Source organism: Echinops telfairi, unplaced genomic scaffold (genome assembly GCF_000313985.2).
Source record: "Echinops telfairi isolate 266 unplaced genomic scaffold, ASM31398v2 ScPeMD7_7;HRSCAF=31, whole genome shotgun sequence".
In the NCBI taxonomy this organism is placed as follows: domain Eukaryota; kingdom Metazoa; phylum Chordata; class Mammalia; order Afrosoricida; family Tenrecidae; genus Echinops; species Echinops telfairi.
This window is the reverse complement of record NW_022103904.1, coordinates 17,922,106-17,940,410: the sequence shown is the minus strand read 5'-3', so window position 1 is coordinate 17,940,410 and position 18,305 is coordinate 17,922,106. Positions and strand designations below refer to the sequence as shown.

The 18,305-nt window shown below is 39.0% G+C and overlaps 1 protein-coding gene across 1 annotated transcript in view; it reads right to left on the bottom strand.

Annotated features, from left to right (window-relative positions):
* PKD1L1 (polycystin 1 like 1, transient receptor potential channel interacting) overlaps positions 1-18,305 on the bottom strand; it is a 183,557-nt gene that overhangs the window by 1,849 nt on the left and 163,403 nt on the right. The window contains exons 51-53 of the mRNA XM_013006002.1: positions 17,682-17,909; positions 13,552-13,713; positions 5,848-6,018 (exon numbers count right to left, since the gene is read on the bottom strand). Of these exons, the coding sequence (XP_012861456.1) occupies positions 5,848-6,018; positions 13,552-13,713; positions 17,682-17,909 (561 nt within the window). The remainder of the gene's footprint in view (positions 1-5,847; positions 6,019-13,551; positions 13,714-17,681; positions 17,910-18,305) is intronic.

Below are 18,305 nucleotides of genomic sequence, written 5' to 3'. Positions count from 1 at the left end.
GCATTCATGTCTTGGAGCACTGGGTTGAAGTCTGATCCCTCTTTCCCTGTGGAGATATAAACAATACCCTCTGCGGTTTTTAAAATATCAGGTCCGTGAAAAAAAGGAAGACCTTAAGGAGAAGGATTGACGCAGTGGCTGCAACAGTGAGCTCAAATTTAACAATTGTGAGGATGGCACAGAAGTGGGCAGTGTTTTTTTCTGCTGTACATGTTGCTGTGAGGTGCCATCAAGTTAGTTCTGATCCTATGCACAACAGAATGGAACACTGCCCTAACCTTCGCCATGCTCACAATTGTTCCTGTGCCTGAGCCTGTTGTTAGAACTATGGTATCAATCCATCTCCTCAGGGTCTTCTTTATCTTTCCACTGCCCCTATGCTTTCCCAAGCTTGATGTCCTTCTACAGGGACTGGTTTTCTTGATAATGTGTAGCATGTATAAGAAGAAGTCCTACTAGCCTTAGCTCTAAGGATCCCTCTGGCCATGCTTCTTTAAAGACGGACTTAGTTGTCCTTTTTGCAGTCCATGGTGCTTTCAATATTCTTTTCCAGCACCATAATTCAAATGCATCGATTCTTCTTGTCTTCCTTATTCAATGCCCAACTTTCACATGCATATGAGGCTAGTGAAAAGATCATAGCATGGGCCAGGTGCACGTTAGTCCTCAGAGTAACACACTTGTTGGATTACCTGGGAAGAATGCAGTCTTAGGATTGAAGAAGGCTTGTTAACAACCTGCTTTATGAAGATGATACAACCTTGCTTGCCGACAGTGAGGGTCTGAAGCACTTGCAGATGAAGAACATAAGGATTGTAGTCTACAGTATGAATTAAAATGCAATGTAAAGAATACCAAAATCCTTACAACTAGACCAATAGGTATCATCATGATAAATAGAGAAAAGATTGCAGTTGTCGAGGATTTAGTCTTCCTTGGATCCACAGCCAATGCTCATGGAAGCAGCAGTCAAGAGATCAAAAGACACATTGCGTTGGGTAGATCTGCACAAAGTCTCATCAGAGTGTTAAAAAGCATGGATGTTACTTATTGTTGTATATGGGGTCCCTATAATTTGGAGCCAACTTGATGTCAGCTGGCAACATCTCTGTATGAAGGCAACTCATCTTTGAGGGTTCTTCTTCCACAAGTAGTCATTAATTTGATCTGAGAATGGTTGCTGTTATGGGATTGAGTCGCAGGTACCATAAGTTCTCATCTTTGTTCTGGAGACACACTCATTTATGCTCTGACCTATGAATAGCACTATAATCTGGGCCGGCAGAGGATTATCTCTTATATAAAGAAGACAGAAAAGTCACAACTAAAGTGTATTTGTCATTAGAGAATAGATTTCATCTTTTCTTGTTTGTCTAGCAAGCACACCACATGTCTGTCAACTTGTTTTTATTGTGGTGGCTTTCATGTTGCTATAATTTGGGAAGCTATGCCACTGGTATGCAAATACCGGCAGGGTCATATATGGCACTTCCAAACTAAGAAAAACTAGTATGAAAGAAAATTTGAAATTTTAAAGGCAATTTAATTTCAAAATTAGTCAAAAGACCATAATATAATATTGTGTCGTTCAAAATGGGTGCATAAGGAAATGTGGTGAAGAAAATATACGTTGCCCAGCTTTTAAAAGATATAGCATCACAGGAGCAAATGTACTGGGAGGAAGAGAGAGTGGAGCACATCCTGGCCCACCAAGCCTTAAGGATGACATTCCTGCTCAGAGGAGCCAAAGCACAGAGAGGATCATAGGGCCGGCCCCACAGGAGGACACAACATCCCTCACTGACCCATAGCCCTACGTGGGGCAGTACTGGAGACACAGTGTTGGAATTTCGCCCGATCTGACCCCACCACACTGAGGCATGAAACACTAAGGGGGTGCAACAGAACAGCAAGGGGAGCAGAGCAATGAAGTCCCCAGGGAATACCCAAAATAGTCTTTGGGGCCAGGGCATGGCACCCCATCAGATTTGACCGGAAAACACTCCTAAAGGTCAACAAACAGACCTTGAACTATTTACAGGCTTTTATTTATGTATTTTTTTGTCATTGGGTTTTGTTGTTGTTGTTGTTTTGTTTTCCTTTGTTGCCTTGTTTTGCTCTGTCTTGCTTTTTGTGCATATTATTATCTCTGCAGGTCTATCTAGATAAGATAGGCGGGATAAACAACCTGGAGGAGAAAACAACTGGACCCATGGTTCGGAGGGAGATGGGAGAAGGAGAGGCAAGGGAAAGGAAGTGGGTTTTAACAAACCCAGGGACAAGGGAACAACAAGTGACCTAAAAGGGATGGTGAGGAGGTTGTAAGAGGTCTGGTAGGGCTTGATCAAGGGCAATGTAACTGAGAAGAATTACTGGAACCCAAATAAACCTAATTACTGAAACTCAAATGAAGGCTGAGCATGATAGTGGGACAAGAGGAAAGTAGAAGGAAATAGAGGAAAGAACCAGGAGGCAAAGGGCATTTATAGAGGTCTAAACACATACATGTACATATGTAAATATGTTTATATGTGATGATGGTGAAATAGATGTCTGCATATATTTATAGGTTTATTATCACAGTAGCAGATGGACATTGGGCCTCTACTCAAGTACTCCCTCAATGAAAAAACACTTCCATTAAACTGGCATTCCATGATGCTCACTTTCCTGAGAGAATTGCTGAAGAAAAAGCAGGTGCAAAAGCAAATGTGGTGAAGAAACCTGGTGGTGTCCGGCTATCAAAAGTTATAGCATCTGGGGTCTTAAAGGCTTGAAGATAAACAAACGGCCATCTAGCTGAGAAGGAACAAAGCCCACATGGAAGAATCACCCCAGCCTGTGAGATCACGAGGTGTTGATGCGAAGAGGTATCAGAGTTCAAAAACAATCTTATTGATGTGAAGGAGAGGGGGTCAGCATGGAGACCCAAAGCCAATCTGTTGATAATTGGACATTCCCTCACAGAAGAGATGATATATCCAGGGTGCAGTATAGCACCGATGAAACACACACATTTTCGTAGTTCTTTAATACTCCCTCCCGCAACTATTATGGCCTCAGTTCTGCCTCACAAATCCTGCTAGACTGAAGTATGGACATTACTAACGATATGAGCTTTTGATACACAGAATCCAGGACAGATAAACCCCTGTTTTCAAATGTTTTGAAAACGATGATGGCAGCATCTGTACAAGTTCTCTTGATATAATTGATTTAAGGAATGTTAAAATATCGATAATAACCCCTAATAAAATGATTAATTTTCTCATATAGCGTAAGAAGATGAACCCCCTATGTTGGAAAATACTACAAAATAACCACAATGCACTTAATCATATCAAAAATCATGAAGGTCTCACAGAACTTTATATTTGCTTAATTAAATATAAAGATACCATGAGTGGAAAACAACTTCATGGCAACTAAACAACTAGTTTAGTGACAGCAACTAATAATAACAAATTAGAAATAAGGAGGCACATATTTATGACATCATTTTTAAATTTTTATGCCATCTTTTTTTTAATTTAATCGTTTTACTGGGGGCTCATACAACTCTTATCACAATCCATCCATCCATCCATTGTGTCAAGCACTTTTGTACATTTGTTGCCACTGTCATTCTCAGTTGAGAATATAGAGTATGGATTTGTGTTAATTTTTTTTCGCAGGCAAGTGGTGTAGCTCTAGTTCTATGACGCATCAATTATTCTTATTCCGGGTAGTTGCATCCTTAATTACTTCAGACAAGAATGACTTAACCGTGTGTTCATTGCTTCAGCCCTATGCCCATAAAACTCTATAGTGTTAGGATTCTGGTGGTTCCTCTGTTTGCGCTATACTGTTTTGATCCAAGCAAGGAGTCTTTGGTTGGACCATCTGAGTATGTTGTTCATTTGGAAAATTCTGTGAGATCTCATGGAAGTGGTGGGATCTTTTCTCCTTTGGTTTAATTATTACTGTAATGAACAGACATTCTTGGAATTATTGGTCATGGCTCTGCACCTTAGGTATTTCTTAGTTTTAGGGAGTATGATATTTTCATTTCTTTTTCTTTACTACACTCAGCTGCTGAACAAAAGGTGAGCAGTTTGAACTCAGCGATTTTGTTTTGGTTTATTAAAGTTTTAATCAGGATTACATCCCTGGGTGGCACCAACAGTTAAGTGCTCTACTCCCATAAAGGGTTACAATCTCAGAAACCCACAGGGACAGTTATTCTCTGTCCTATAGGGAAGCTATGAGTAACCATCAATTCAAAGGTACTGAGCGAAAGTTTGACTAACCAGAAGGCTGGTGGTTCCAAATTCACCCAGCAGCACCTCAGACAACAGACGTGGTGCTTGACATCTAAGAGAACACAGCCTTAAAAGCCCTGCAGCGCTGCTTTACTCTGTATACCTGGTGTTGTGTGCAGCTTAGTGACAACTAATAATAACAAATTAGAAAAAAGGAGGCACATATTTATGCCATCATTTTTAAATTTTTATGCCATCTTTTAAAAAATTTAATCGTTCTATTGGGGGCTCTTAGAGCTCTCATAACATTCTATCCATCCATTGTGTCAAGCACATTTGTACATTTGTTGCCATCATCATTCTCAAAACATTTGCTTTCTACTTGAGCCCTTGGGATCAGCTCCTCATTTTTCCCCCTGCCTCCCTGCTCCCCACTCCCTCATGAACCCTAGATAATTTATAAAGTATTATTTTGTCATATCTTATACTGCCCTTCACCCACTTTTCTCTTGTCCATCCCTCAGGGAGGAGGTTATTTGCAGATCCTTGTAATCAGTTCCCCCTTTTCCCCTCACCTTCCCTCCACCCTCCTAGTATTGCCACTCTCACCACTGGTCTTGAAGGGGTCATCTGCCCGAATTCCCTATGTTTCCATTTCCTATCTGTACCAATGTACATCCTCTGGTCTAGCCAGATTTGTAAAGTAGAATTGGGATAATGATAGTGGTGGGTGGGGCGAAGGAAGGATTTAGGAACTAGAGGAAAGTTATATGTTTAATCGTTGCCATACTGCACCCTGACTGTCTCTTCTCCCCTCCGCAACCCTTCTGTAAGGGGATGTCCAGTTGTTTACAGATGGGTCTTGGGTCCCCAATCTGCACTCTCCCTCATTCACATTGATTTGATTTTTGTTCTTTGATGCCTGCTACCTGATCCCTTCGACACCTCGTGATCACACAGGCTGGTGTGCTTCTTCCATGTGGGCTTTTTTTGCTTCTGAGCTAGATGGCCGTTTGTTTACCTTCAGGCCTTTAAGATCATAGATGCTGTATCTTTTGATAGCTGGGCACCATCAGCTTTCTTCACTACTGTTGCTTATGCTCCCATTTGTCTTCAGAAATCATATCCGGAAGGTGAGCACACAATGATAGGATTTTTTGTTCTTTGATGCCTGATAACTGATCCATTTGATATGCCATCATTTTAAACTAGAAAGCACATCAGGCATTTAAAGACAGTGATTAAGTAACACTTCAGTTTTGACCAAAGTTACCGGTATTAATTTTGAGAATATATTTCATGCAAACAAGGAGCCCTGGTGGTATCGTTGTCAGTGTTGGGCTGGGATCTACAAGATTAGCAGTTCTAAAACACCAGCTCCTCTGTGGGAGAAAGAACAGGTTTTCTAATGCTATAAACATTAGCATCTCAGAAACCCATAGAAGCCCCTGTACTCTGTCCTATAGGGTCACTTTGAGTCAGCAGTGACTCTGTGGCAGTGAATTTGGGGTTTGGCTGCTTCAAACTTCCTTTCAAACTTAAACAAACATTTTGGTTTGGGAATGTGAAAAGGAAAGCTGCAACAAATAAATTTGCATATGCTGACCTGAGCAGCTTGGGAGTCAGGAATGCCCACGGCAGGGCTCTCATCTGCCCTGGCCTCCCTTGTTCTACTGGTGTGTGTTTCTAGAGCAGGAATGTGTAGGCTGTTGGACAGGTCATCAATCTTCAACAGCAGTACATCTAGGAGATCTTCAAATTCATCCAGGTAGTATGTCTGAAGAGAAGAAAATAGATTATTAAATGCGTTCAAGAGATTAATTTGTCTTTTTTCATTCCCTGATGTGCCTTGTAGTATTGGCTTTATTTTGACTCTTTAAAAAATATGACTAATAACATTTTCTTAGAAGCACACAAGGTTTTAATCTTTGTGACATATACTTTATCTCTTTTAGGTCCTTGTATTTTTGTGTCATTAATATTTTTTTGTCAAAAAGAGGCTCATAACCATTTATTACTATTATTTCCTCTAAGAATTTTATAATTTTACCTTTTTACATTAAGATGTTTGATCTATTTTCAGCTCATTTTATTTTGTAAATTGTGATTTGGGAGAAAGTTTATAGAACTATTCAACAATTCACATATTTTGTTTCATGACATTGATTGCAATCCCCACAATGCAGCAGTACTCTTCCCATTCCCTACCTATTTTCCCATTTTCTTTCAACCCTTTTTATTATCCCTTCCTGTCGTGTGAGCGTTATAACAAAGCAAATGCTGCCTGTTGATTTTATATGGTGGATTTTTCTAGGGATGTTTCTCTCCCCAGTATTGTTCACCTTATAGGCCTGTTTATTGTTTGGCTGAAGCTGTTCAATTCCAGGCTTCAGAGTGACTAAAAGCCATAGGGTTCTACCAGTCTTTATTAAACCAGTAATCCTGGTCTTTTAAAATGATTATTATAATTTGTTCAACATCTTTTTCTTGCCCTGTATAGGACCTTCTACCATGATCCCTTGAAGAGTGATCAGCAGTGGTAGCCTGGCACAATCTAGTTCATCCGGTCCCAGAGTCATAAAGGCTAAGGTTCGCATGTCCATTAGTCCTATGGACAATAGTGTCCACACAGGATTAATTTTCCTCCCTCTTCTTTGATTTGGATGGGGAGAGACCAAGATTTGCATTTTAGATGGCTACTCACAAGTTAAAATCCCAGTTGTCATTCGCCAGAGCAGCATGGAGAACATCGACTTATCATCTATTCACATATCATACAGCTCAATAACATTAAGAAGGGTTGTGTAATCATCACTATAAGCATTTTTAGAACAATTTTTTTCTTTCTTGTCATTATTATTGGCTCTTCATTTCCCCCCAACCTCCCCTGCCATGTCCCTAGGTAATTACTACTCAGTTATTATCCTTATAGGTTTACATATCCTGTGTTTCATATACAGAAAAATTATACAAAACAAAAACAAGAAACAAACAATAATAAAATAAAACAAAGAAAAACCTCAATTTAAAAGAAAGCAGAAAATATTAAAAACTTGAACAAACTGAAAATGGATCAAATAGATCAAATGATAAGGTGATATATTTATATATTAATTTTAATAAAGCATTTTCTTGGGGGCTTTACAGCTCTTATAACAATCAAGCACAATTGTACATATGTTGCCATCATAGTTTCCAAAACATTTTCTTTCTACTTGAGCCCTTGGTAGCAGCTCCTCTTCCCCGCCCCACAACCCTCCCACCCTGATACCCCTGATATCCCATAAACCCTTGATAATTTATAAATTATTTTTGTTTTCATATTTTACATCATATGCGATCTTCCTTCATGCACGTGTCTTGCTTGTCCCCCTGGGGTGGTGGTGTATAATCAGTTCTCCCTTTCTCCCCTCCCCTTCCCCTTCTCCTCATGGTATCACTACTCTCATTATTGGTCCTATGGGGTTTATCTGTCCTGGATTCTGTGTGTTGAGAATTCGTATCTGTACCAGTGTACATGCTCTGGTTTAGCCAGATTTGTAAGAAAGAACTGGGGTCATGATAGTGAGAGAGGGGGGAGTATTAAAGAAATAGAGAAAAGTTGTGTGTTTCATTGGTGCTATCCTGCACCCTGGTTGGCTCATCCCTTCCTTGTGACCCTTCTGTGAGGGGATTTCCAATTGTCTACAGATTGGCTTTGGGTCTCCATTCTGACCCACCTTGTTTGCATAAAAATGGTTGTTTGTTTGGGTCTTCTGATGCCTGATACCTGAACCCATCAACACCTCATGATCACACGGTTGGTGTGCTTCTTCCATGTAGGCTTTGCTGCTTCTTAGCTAGATGGTTGCTTGCTTAACTTCAAGCCTTTAAGACCCCAGATGATATATCTTGTAATAGACAGGCACCATCAACTTTCTTCACCACACTAGTTTGTGCAACTATTTTGTCGTCAGCAATCATTTAGGAGAGGTGAGTATCACAGAATGCCAGGTTATTAGAACAAAGTGTTCTTGCTTTGAGGGAGGACTTAGTAGTGGTCTAATGTCCATTGGTGTTATATTTTAATCTAATTACATCTGCCATAATTGACTTTATAATGCTTTTTGTCTGATAGCAAGGCTATTCTCATTCCTGGACTAGGGCCAGAGGGAATTCATCACTCATCACAGGCTTAGTCCATGTGGAGACCCTGACTGTGGATTTTGGGCTTCCACTGTCATTTGAAGACTTCTGCAATTGGGTATTCAAAATTTAAGTTATGATACTGTTCCCTCCCCTGGATTTGTATTTTGTTCTTTATAATCCTTAGATCATATAACTGGGTGTGCTTCTTCCATGTGGACTTATTTGACACCTCACTTCATGGCTGCTTGTTTTAAGACAAGCCTTTATACCCCAGACAACATTCATTCTGATAGCCAGCCACCATCTGATTTCTTCCCTACACTTTGCTGTAGCACTGACATCATCAGTGATTTCTCCATGAGGATGAGTATCAACTAGGACTACATTGTAAAAATTAATTGTCCTTAAACTAGGGCTATGATTAAGTGTGAACACAAAGTCCATTCATATATCTATGGGTCATATGTGTCCCTGGTTCATTTTAGAGACATCATTATAACTTTATTGGGGAATATTATAAACCATCCCCATGGAGCATAAAGTAAAATTCTATTGGTTATATCGTTAGAGTAGTCAATGGCATACCCTCGACAGCACTGTTGAGTAAAAGGATATTATATGTATATAGACCCAGCTTTTTAGATTGCAATACATGAATTGCTACAGATCAAAAGCTTGGTATGGATTAAAAGTTTAAGTGACTAGACACTACACAAACAGTAAGGGTTGAGGATAGGGCAAACCTTTCAATACCGCTTATTCACAAAGGCATTCACAAAGGCAGAAACATGCTTGCAATATTAATGTATGTCATACAAAAGCAAAGAGAGCATGGAAATGTTAAATATGTGGTGATTTCTGGTTACCAGACATTGGGCACCCTCAAAGGAAGAGATCTGAACAAAAGTTCAATAACCACCAATTGAATTCTGTAACCTTGGGATAGCGGTCATCTGCTTCTCACACGAGGGTGGCTTTCACTAGGGATTATTTCAGTTCCTTAAATCTGCTAAAGGTGAGTTTAGTCCAGTTCTCTTAGTGGGGTTTCTAATTTGGATCCTTCTGGTGTGGTTTTTGAAGGGTGTTGGCACTTCTAAAATCTAAAGTGCCAGTTGTCTATAACACGTAGCTTGGGTCACCAAGGTCTGGATAGAAATGAGGTCAAAAGTGGCTAATTAGGAACATGATATTGAGCATATTCTCCCCTTGTGGGGTCTATATACATAATGTTAAGCATTTCACAAACTCTGTTGAAGCCCCTTCATAGGTAATAATAGTTGTATTTGTTGCCTTTAATTTGTGGGTCCTTCATCCTTTTGTACTGATTTCCTCCATATTGTATATCCCCTTTCACTACACTCACGTTAATCCAAGTCTACCCACTAGTTAATGATATAACCTCCTAAAACATATTTTTCAATGAACTTTTCTTGGCATTTTTAAGTGGTTTCATGCAAGAATTATCCTTTTAGAGAAAAGATGGAAGTTGCCAGGGCTAGTTTGGGTCCACAATCAATGCTCATGGAAGCAGCAGTCAAGAGATCAAACAACGCATTGCTTTGGGTAAATCGGATGAACAAGACGCCTTTAGGGTGTTGGAAAGCAAGATGTTACTTTTAGGATTAAGGCGTGCCTGACCCATCATTGCTATTTTCAATATACTCCTAAGCATCTCAAATTAGACATTAAATAAGGAGGACTAAAGAAGAATCAGTACATTTGAATTGTGGTAATGAAAAGAAAATTGAAAGTAGCATGGACTGCCAAAAGGACAAACTGCTCTGTGTCAGAAGTACAGCCAGTGTTCCTTAGAGGTGAGGATGGTGAGACTTCGTCTTACATACTGTTGACAGTTGTCAGGAGAGACTAGTCCCTGGAGAAGGGCATCATGCTTGGTAACATAGAGGGGCTTTGTAAGAGAGGAAGGTCCTCAATAAAATAGATGGACACAGTAGCTGCTGCAACAATGGGCTCGTGCACAGGAACAATTGTGAGGATGGTGCAGGACCGGGCAGGGTTTCCTTCTGTTGTGCATAGGGTTGAAACCAGCTCTATGTCACCTAACAACAGCAATCATTTTATGCAGCATAATAATAAAGAACTTCATCCATGTTACTCATTGTTTTGAAATTTGTTATTTTTTAAAGTCTGATACTATTCCCAGTGTGGATGTATTATAGTTTGTTTATCTATTAATCCATTGATGGGCACTTCACTCTCGCTAACTGCCATCTTCTGGATGCCGACTCAGCAACCCTATAGGATGAGCAGAACTGCCCCAGGGAGTTTCTGAGACTGTCAATCTTTATGGGAGTAGAAAGCCTCCTCATCTTCCTGAAGACTGGCTGGGGGTTTCCAACTGCTGACCCTGAGGTTAGTAGCACAATGTGTAACTCGTTATGCTACCAGGGCTCCTGATAGGTACTTAAATTGTTTCCATTTCTTTGGTCTTGTAAATAATGCTGCAATGAACATGAGTAGACACATATCTGTTTATAATTTGGCCCTTATTTATTTAGGATATATATACCAAGTAGTAGAATTGTTGGATGAAATGATATTTGCATTTCTCACTTTATAAGGAAGTACCATACTGGTTTCCACCGTGGTTGTGACATTTTGCAGTCTCACCAGCAGTGCACAAGGGCTCCTATATCTCCACACTTTCACCAGGATTTGTTTTTTGTAGTTCATTTATTTTAAATTATTAATACAGAAGTGAGATGATATCTCATTGCTGTTTTGATTTGAATCGCGAATGACTGTGATAATTTCTTCATGTGTTTGTTGGTCATATGAATGTCTTCCCGGGAGAAGTGGTTGTTATGTCTTCTGACTGGTTTTAATTGAATTATTTATCTTTTAATTGATATCCAGTTTTGCTAGCACTATTTGTTAAAAAGACTTTATTTCCCCCATTTAATGAATTTGATGCTCTGTTGAAGAGCAGCTGCTCCTAGGTGGATGGATTACTTTTTTGTTCCGAATAGTATTCCATTTGTCTATGTGTCTGTAATTGTACTGGCACTAAGTGGATCTGACTGTTGTATAGTTGTCGTTGATGTTAGGTGCCATCAAATTGGTTCCAACCCATAGTGATTTTGTGCACAACAGAATGAAACACTGCCTGGTCTGGCGCCATTATCACAATTGCTGCTATGCTTGGGCCCATTTTGCAGCCATGTGTCAGTCTATCTCCTTGAAGGCCTTCCTCTTTTTCACTGGCCTCTACGTTACCAAACATGATGTCCTTCTCTGGGGACTGGTCTCTCCTGACAATGTGTCCACAGTCAATTTTGGGACACTTTCCTCAATCTTGTACCTATTATTTTAGCTCCACTTTACCCCCTAGGCTCCCATATTAGAACCTTATGGAATTATTAATCCAGTGGCTTTTGCTCTAAATTTACCTATCCAGTATTTCATAGAAAGAAAACCATATCAAAACCCAGTAAACACAAAAAACAGAACACAGAAAAACCTCAAGTGAAAGAAGCCGAAATCACACCAAATTTAAAATGTTTTGAAAAGGAAAACAAATACTAATATGTTAAATTTTAACCTAACTAAATCTGTGGTAAGACACTTTCCAATGCACTCTACCTAAGGGCACAACTATTCACCTCCTGGTCAACGGGCTAAGTACTACCTAGTAGTTTTAACATAATTTAAATAGTTTTAAATTCTGTTTCAATTTATGTAATTTTCTTTGTTTGATTTTCCTGTTACTGATTTTAATTTTACAGTCTTCTGATCTGAGAAGATGCCTTGTAGCTTGTTGATTTCCCAAATTTCATTGACACTTATTTTGCAGCTTAACACAGTCTATTGAGGGGAATGTTCCAATTTTACTAGATATATAAACCTGAGTTGGCATACTTTCCCTTTCAGAGCTTCATATAAGGTATCCATTGCCTTCTGACCAGCATGGCTCCTACTGAGAAATCTTCTTGATTCTATTTTGTAGGTACCTTTCCAATTTTCTTTCGCTGTTTTCAGGATTTTCTTATTAGGGGGGGGGGAGTTGTTTATGAAAGGTATTGGTTGGTAATTTTCTTTTGCAACCTGTCTTATTTGAAAGTTCACTCAGCTTCATGAATTGGTATTTTCTAATCCTTCCTAATATTGAGAGATTTTATTTAGCAAATCTTTGACAATTTTCTTTGTGTGTGTGTTTTCCCTCTCTATTGGAATTCTGATCATATGTAAATTATTCTTCTTGGTATTGATACACAGATTTTTTTAGGCTTTCTTGACATTTTCCATATATTTTTTCCTCATTGATTCCCTAATAAATTAGTATTAACAAATTTGTCTTCAATTTCACCAATTCTGTCTCCACTTGATTCAATTATACTCCTTTGCCTTTCTAATGCATTATCTATTTCTAAAATTTTATCATTAATATTCTGGATTTCTATTTTCTGATATTGTGCCTTTTGTAATTTTCCAATTATTTTGTCAATTAGTTCTTATAGTGTTTTCCTGAAATTTCTCGTCTTGTCTGTATTTCATTGGTACTACCTTTATTTCCTTGATCTTTGTTTTAATCTGCAAAAGGGGCTAAATGTAATTCTTTTGAATTTATTATCGAGTAGTTTCAATATAACTTTTCCTATTGAAAATTTTCTGGACCTCTATCCACCCCCACCACCAGTATTATTGGCATATCAAAGAAGAAGAGTTGTAATATAATAACCACAATTTGTTTTAAAATATTTTCTTCATTCTTGTATTCATAATTATTAGCTCCCCATTTCTCCCCAACCTCCCATGCTATACCTCCAAGGAATAATTAATTAATTTACTATTCTATAGATTTACTTATCCTGGATTTCATATACAGAAAACATTAAAGACAAACAAACAAGATCAACAAGAACAACAAAATAAAACAGATAAATACTTAAATCGAAAAGAAATCAGAACATATTAAAAATTAGCACACAGTTAATGGATCATAAGGAAGAGCAAATGAGAAGTGTTCTCAATTTTAACTTAACTGCATGGGCAACTATATATTTTCCAATACATTCTGCCTGTTAGGAGACTATTCACATCCCTTGTCCATGGTCAGATATAGAATTTCAATTATGATTTAATAACTCAAAGCAAAGGTCTACAATCAAATCATTCTCTAAATGTATTACAAGGCTGGCTGATCCAAGAACCCATGACTTACATGATGCTCATCCCCCTGAGTCTCCTCCGGCCGTGGTCTTTCCAGTCCTAGAAAGACGAGGACCTTTTCCCAAGTGTAAGCAGTGACATCTTTCAGTCTCACAATATATTTATTTTGAAAAGAATTCCTTTTTCTGGTTAAATTCATGAGGGATACTCTCAGCTAAGAGGAAAAAGGATACATTTCTTATTAGAAAATTGAAAATGACAAAAAAAGCTGTGTAAAAAAATTTTACTTTTATACAGATCTTTTTTTTCATCAAAATTTGTACACATATAATTTCATCCTAGTGATTGAATTTCCATAATGAAAGATGTATGATCCCTCTTCCTCCCTGTCTTTCCTTCTTCCATTCCTCTTTTCGTGTCCTCCTGACCCATCTGAACTTTTCTTTGGACCAATATTGCTCTTTTGATATCAAATGATGGAATATTCTAAGGTGTGTGTAGCCCTCAATGTTACTGCGATTCCTATAGTACTATATACTAAGGCATTTGACTGTTTGAACCATAAAGATATATGAATAGTCTTTTGAACAATGGGAATCCAGAACACTTCATTGTACTACTGAGGAACTTGTACTTGGATCAAGAGGCAGTTGGGTGACTAGAACAAGGGAATACTACAAGGTTTAAAACCAGGAAACCCAGTGCCACTTCCCACTCTGGACTAGACGGGAGCATGTACATAGGTATAGGCAATAGATAAAACTCACAACACATGGAACCCGGGAACAGGAATGGGAATAGAAATACTGAAAGGGTAGGGGGAAGGGGGAAAAAGTGGGGAAGGAAGGGGTACCGATCACACTGAATGGCACATAAAGAACAACAGAAACCAGAGGGGATGGGAAGCGAGACAGCGGCTGGTGTGAGATATGAAAATAATAACAATCTATAACCTATCAAGGGGCCACAAGGGTGGGGGGCGGGAATGGAGGGAAAAAGAGGAGCTGATCCCAAGGGTTCAATGGAAAGTAAATGTCTAAAAAAGAAAGATGGCAATATATGTACTAAATGTTGGATACTGTTTATGTATAGATTGTAGCTCAATAAAACGATCTAAAAAAAATCAGTCAAGGTGTGTGTCAGGGCTGTATCCTGTTACCATACTTATCCAATATGTATGCTGAGCAAATAATCAGAGAATCAGGATTATAAGAAGAAGAATGAGGGATCAAGATTGGAGGAAGGCTTACTAACAACCTGCCGTGTGCATATGACACAACCTTGCTTGCTCAAAGGGAGGAGGGCTTGAAGCATTTGCTGATGTAGATCAAGAACTGTAGCCCTCAATATGGATTGCATATTGAAAAGTCAAATTCTTACAACTGGGCCAATAGTTAACAACCTGATAAATGGAGAAAAGATTGAAGTTGTCCAGGATTTTGTCTTGCTTGGATCCACATGGAAGCAGCAGTCAAGAGTACAAATGATGCATTCAATTTGGTAAATCTGCTACACAAGACTTTTTAAAAATGTTAAAAAGTAAGGACATTATTTTGAGGAATAAGGTGCACCTGACCCAAGCCACAGTATTTTCAATCATCTGATATGCATGTGAAAACTGAACATTGAATACGGAAGACTGACGTATTGACGCATCTAAATTGTGGTGCTGGAAAAGAACACTGAAAGTACTATGGTCTGTCAAAAGAGCCAACAAATCTGTCTTGGAAGAAATACAGACAGACTGTTGCTTAGAAGCAAAGACGGTGAGACTTTTCTCACACACTTTGGACATGTCATCAGGAGAGACTAATCCCTGATAAAGGACCTTACGCTTGGAAAAGTAGAGGGAGAGTGAAAAAAAAAGGAAGTCCCCTAACAAGATGGATTGCTATGATTGCTGACATAATGGGCTCGCGCACAGAAACACGTGGTGGAGTTGCAGGACTGGGCGTATTTGGTTCAGGTGTAGGTCGGGTTGCTATGCACTGGAACTGGATCGATAGCACTTAAGAACAGCAGCAGCAACAGAGCACGGTCTATTCTTTGGCTGAAAACTGAGCCATGGGGTTGAGTTAATTTCCAGACCTCAAGAGTAAGAGCCATCGTCTCGGTATTCCTTTCATTTTAATTGGTCTTTTAAAAATTACATTTCTCTCTCATTTTACCCAGGGCCTTCTATTATAATCCCTTTCAGAGCTTTTGATCATGGTAACTGGAAAGCACATAGTTCTTCTGATTTCAGGGTTATAGTGGGTCATGCCCATGTTGTGCATTAATCCAATGAACTTATTGTTTCTATGTTTGAGCCCATTATTTCTGTGGTGGATATATAATATATTCTGTGGTAGATATATAATCTTTTGTCAATTTGAGGATTAAGAGTGTAGGGGTGGAGTCTAGCTTGTCAATCAGATCATAGCCAATGAGGCCTCTGGGTGGGCATGGCCTTCTCCTGAGAAATCTGGGAAATCTGGTACTTCCTCCTTGGAGGTGGGAGACACCTCTCTCTCACTACTTCACTCCCCGGGAGACATTGTAGCTGACAAGACACATGGAACTACCCTAGTGCCCTGAGCCGGACAAGCCACATGGATGCAACCAGACCTCTGAAGCCAGAGAAGCCACAGAGAGACCCCCACCAGTGCTGAGTTGCTTAGAACAAAAAAAATCAATGAGAGAAAACAGAGAAGATCTAAGTATTTATAATACATATACAGAATTCTTTTTTTGCTGATAGGTATTGACAAGCTGTTTTTTAAAGTTTATATAGAAAGGCAAACGAAGTTCAAAACTGAAGGACTTACCTTCTGTATTTTAAGACTATAGAGCCGTGGTAATCAAGAGAGTAGTGTTGAAACAGTATGTACAGTGGAGCAGAAGAGAGTAGAAGTAAATCCACATACATTGTCACCTGATTTTGGATACTGGCAATTCCATGGAGGAAAAAGCAATGTCTTTTCAAAACAGTGCTGGAAAAATTGGTTATCCATACATAAACACACTAGTTCTGATCAATACTTCACATTCCAAGTAACAGTTACTAACACTGCCTCAAAATGGATCATCAACTAAAATGTAAAATTTAAAACTATAAGTCTCTGAGAAGAAATTCTGAAAGAAATACATGCACAACTTTAGATTTGGCAATGGGTTCTTAGAAATGATGCCCAAAGCAAAATCCATTTAAAAATCATGAAAATTATGATAAAATTTTGCTTTATCACAACTGAAATCTTTGCTTTGTGAAATATATAGATAATAGAATCAAAGGAGAAGTCATAGACTGGGTGAAAATATTTTCAAGCCACATATCCAATATAGGACTTTTATCCAAAATATTTTTTAAATTGATGTGATTACTTTTTTTATAGTTAAATACTTTTCTATTGCCTCTGAGCTCCCTTAGGACAGATATCATATAAATTATCTTGACTAATTGATTATCCATATATAACACACACACACACAAACTCATGTCCATTGAGTCAATTCCACTGTATATAGGTTTTATGAAACTGAATCTTTATGAGAGCAAATAGCTTCATTGCATATTATAAATATTTGTTGAACAAATACAGGGATGAGTATATGGGTGGAAAGATAGCCCATTGGCTGGCTGAGTGTTCAGGAGGGAGTTAGAAAAGTTGAAAGGGCAAAGGCTTTGTCCTGGAAAGCACGAGTGCTTATTGAATAAGAAGACAGTGTATTCCATCAGACTCCTTTGCAACAAGTGCTCAGTGTAATGCAAAGAAATGCAGGCACTAGTCAAGGAATCGTGTATATGAAAAATAGGTCAACTAATCAAATCCTAGTTTATAATCCAGGTTGGCTGAATAGATGTTTTTAGAGAGCAAGACTGAAATTAAGAGTTTCCCTGGTCACCACATAAATGTGTATGGAATATATTTCAAAGATCAAGAGATGAGCTTCCACATAGTAGAGCAGGCTTGGAGGCTTACAGGAAGGTGTGCTGCTGGAGCCATCCAGGCTACAGAGAGTGATTGCAATCCTGTCCAGATGATGTTCTTCATTGTAGGCCAGATGGGCTTAGGAGTTGGTTTTCATGAAACTTGGCTTGTGCAAAGTGAAAATATGCATATTCGCCAAAGAGAATGTCAATGAAACATCACAAGGCATGCTGAAAAAATGTACTTCAATCTATGACCCATATACACTTACCATAGCCAGCCACAAAGTCGTCATTACTGTACAAATGGCCCCATGATAGTAAGCCATGGCCCACTGATCAGACTTGACAAAGGCTGATGCTTTTCTTCGGCTTCTTCCCCAAAATGGAACTGGCAGCATGTGGGAGGAATCTGCAAAGGTGCGCAGTGGTAGAAACTGGGAGCAGAGCAGGAGATTGTGCAGATGGGAGTGGAGGGCCACCACCAGGAATCCAGCCAACTGTGGGGGAGAAATCCTATTAGTCACTGACTTTGCACCATGCTTCCTAGCAGCAAAGATTCATTTGAGGACTTATAAATGGTTTAACATACAAAAGGCTTGGAGGAAGAGGCTTTTTAGTATTGGTCCCTATGATACTTGGTTTAACTCACAAAAGTCCAGCTACCAAAGGTTTAAGACCAGGCCAGTCTTCATCTGCCTACAATCCATCTCAAGCCTTGCATTTTTCCCACCCCCCCGTGCTTCTTATTCATCCCACCTCTCAACTCCAATAACACACCTCATTCTCAGGACACCACTCCAGTCACACTGTGGCTAAACTCTCCCCTCGATCTGAAGTGTCCCTGTGGCCCAGTATCACTGATCAGATGCTATTATCTACCCTTTAAAACCTTC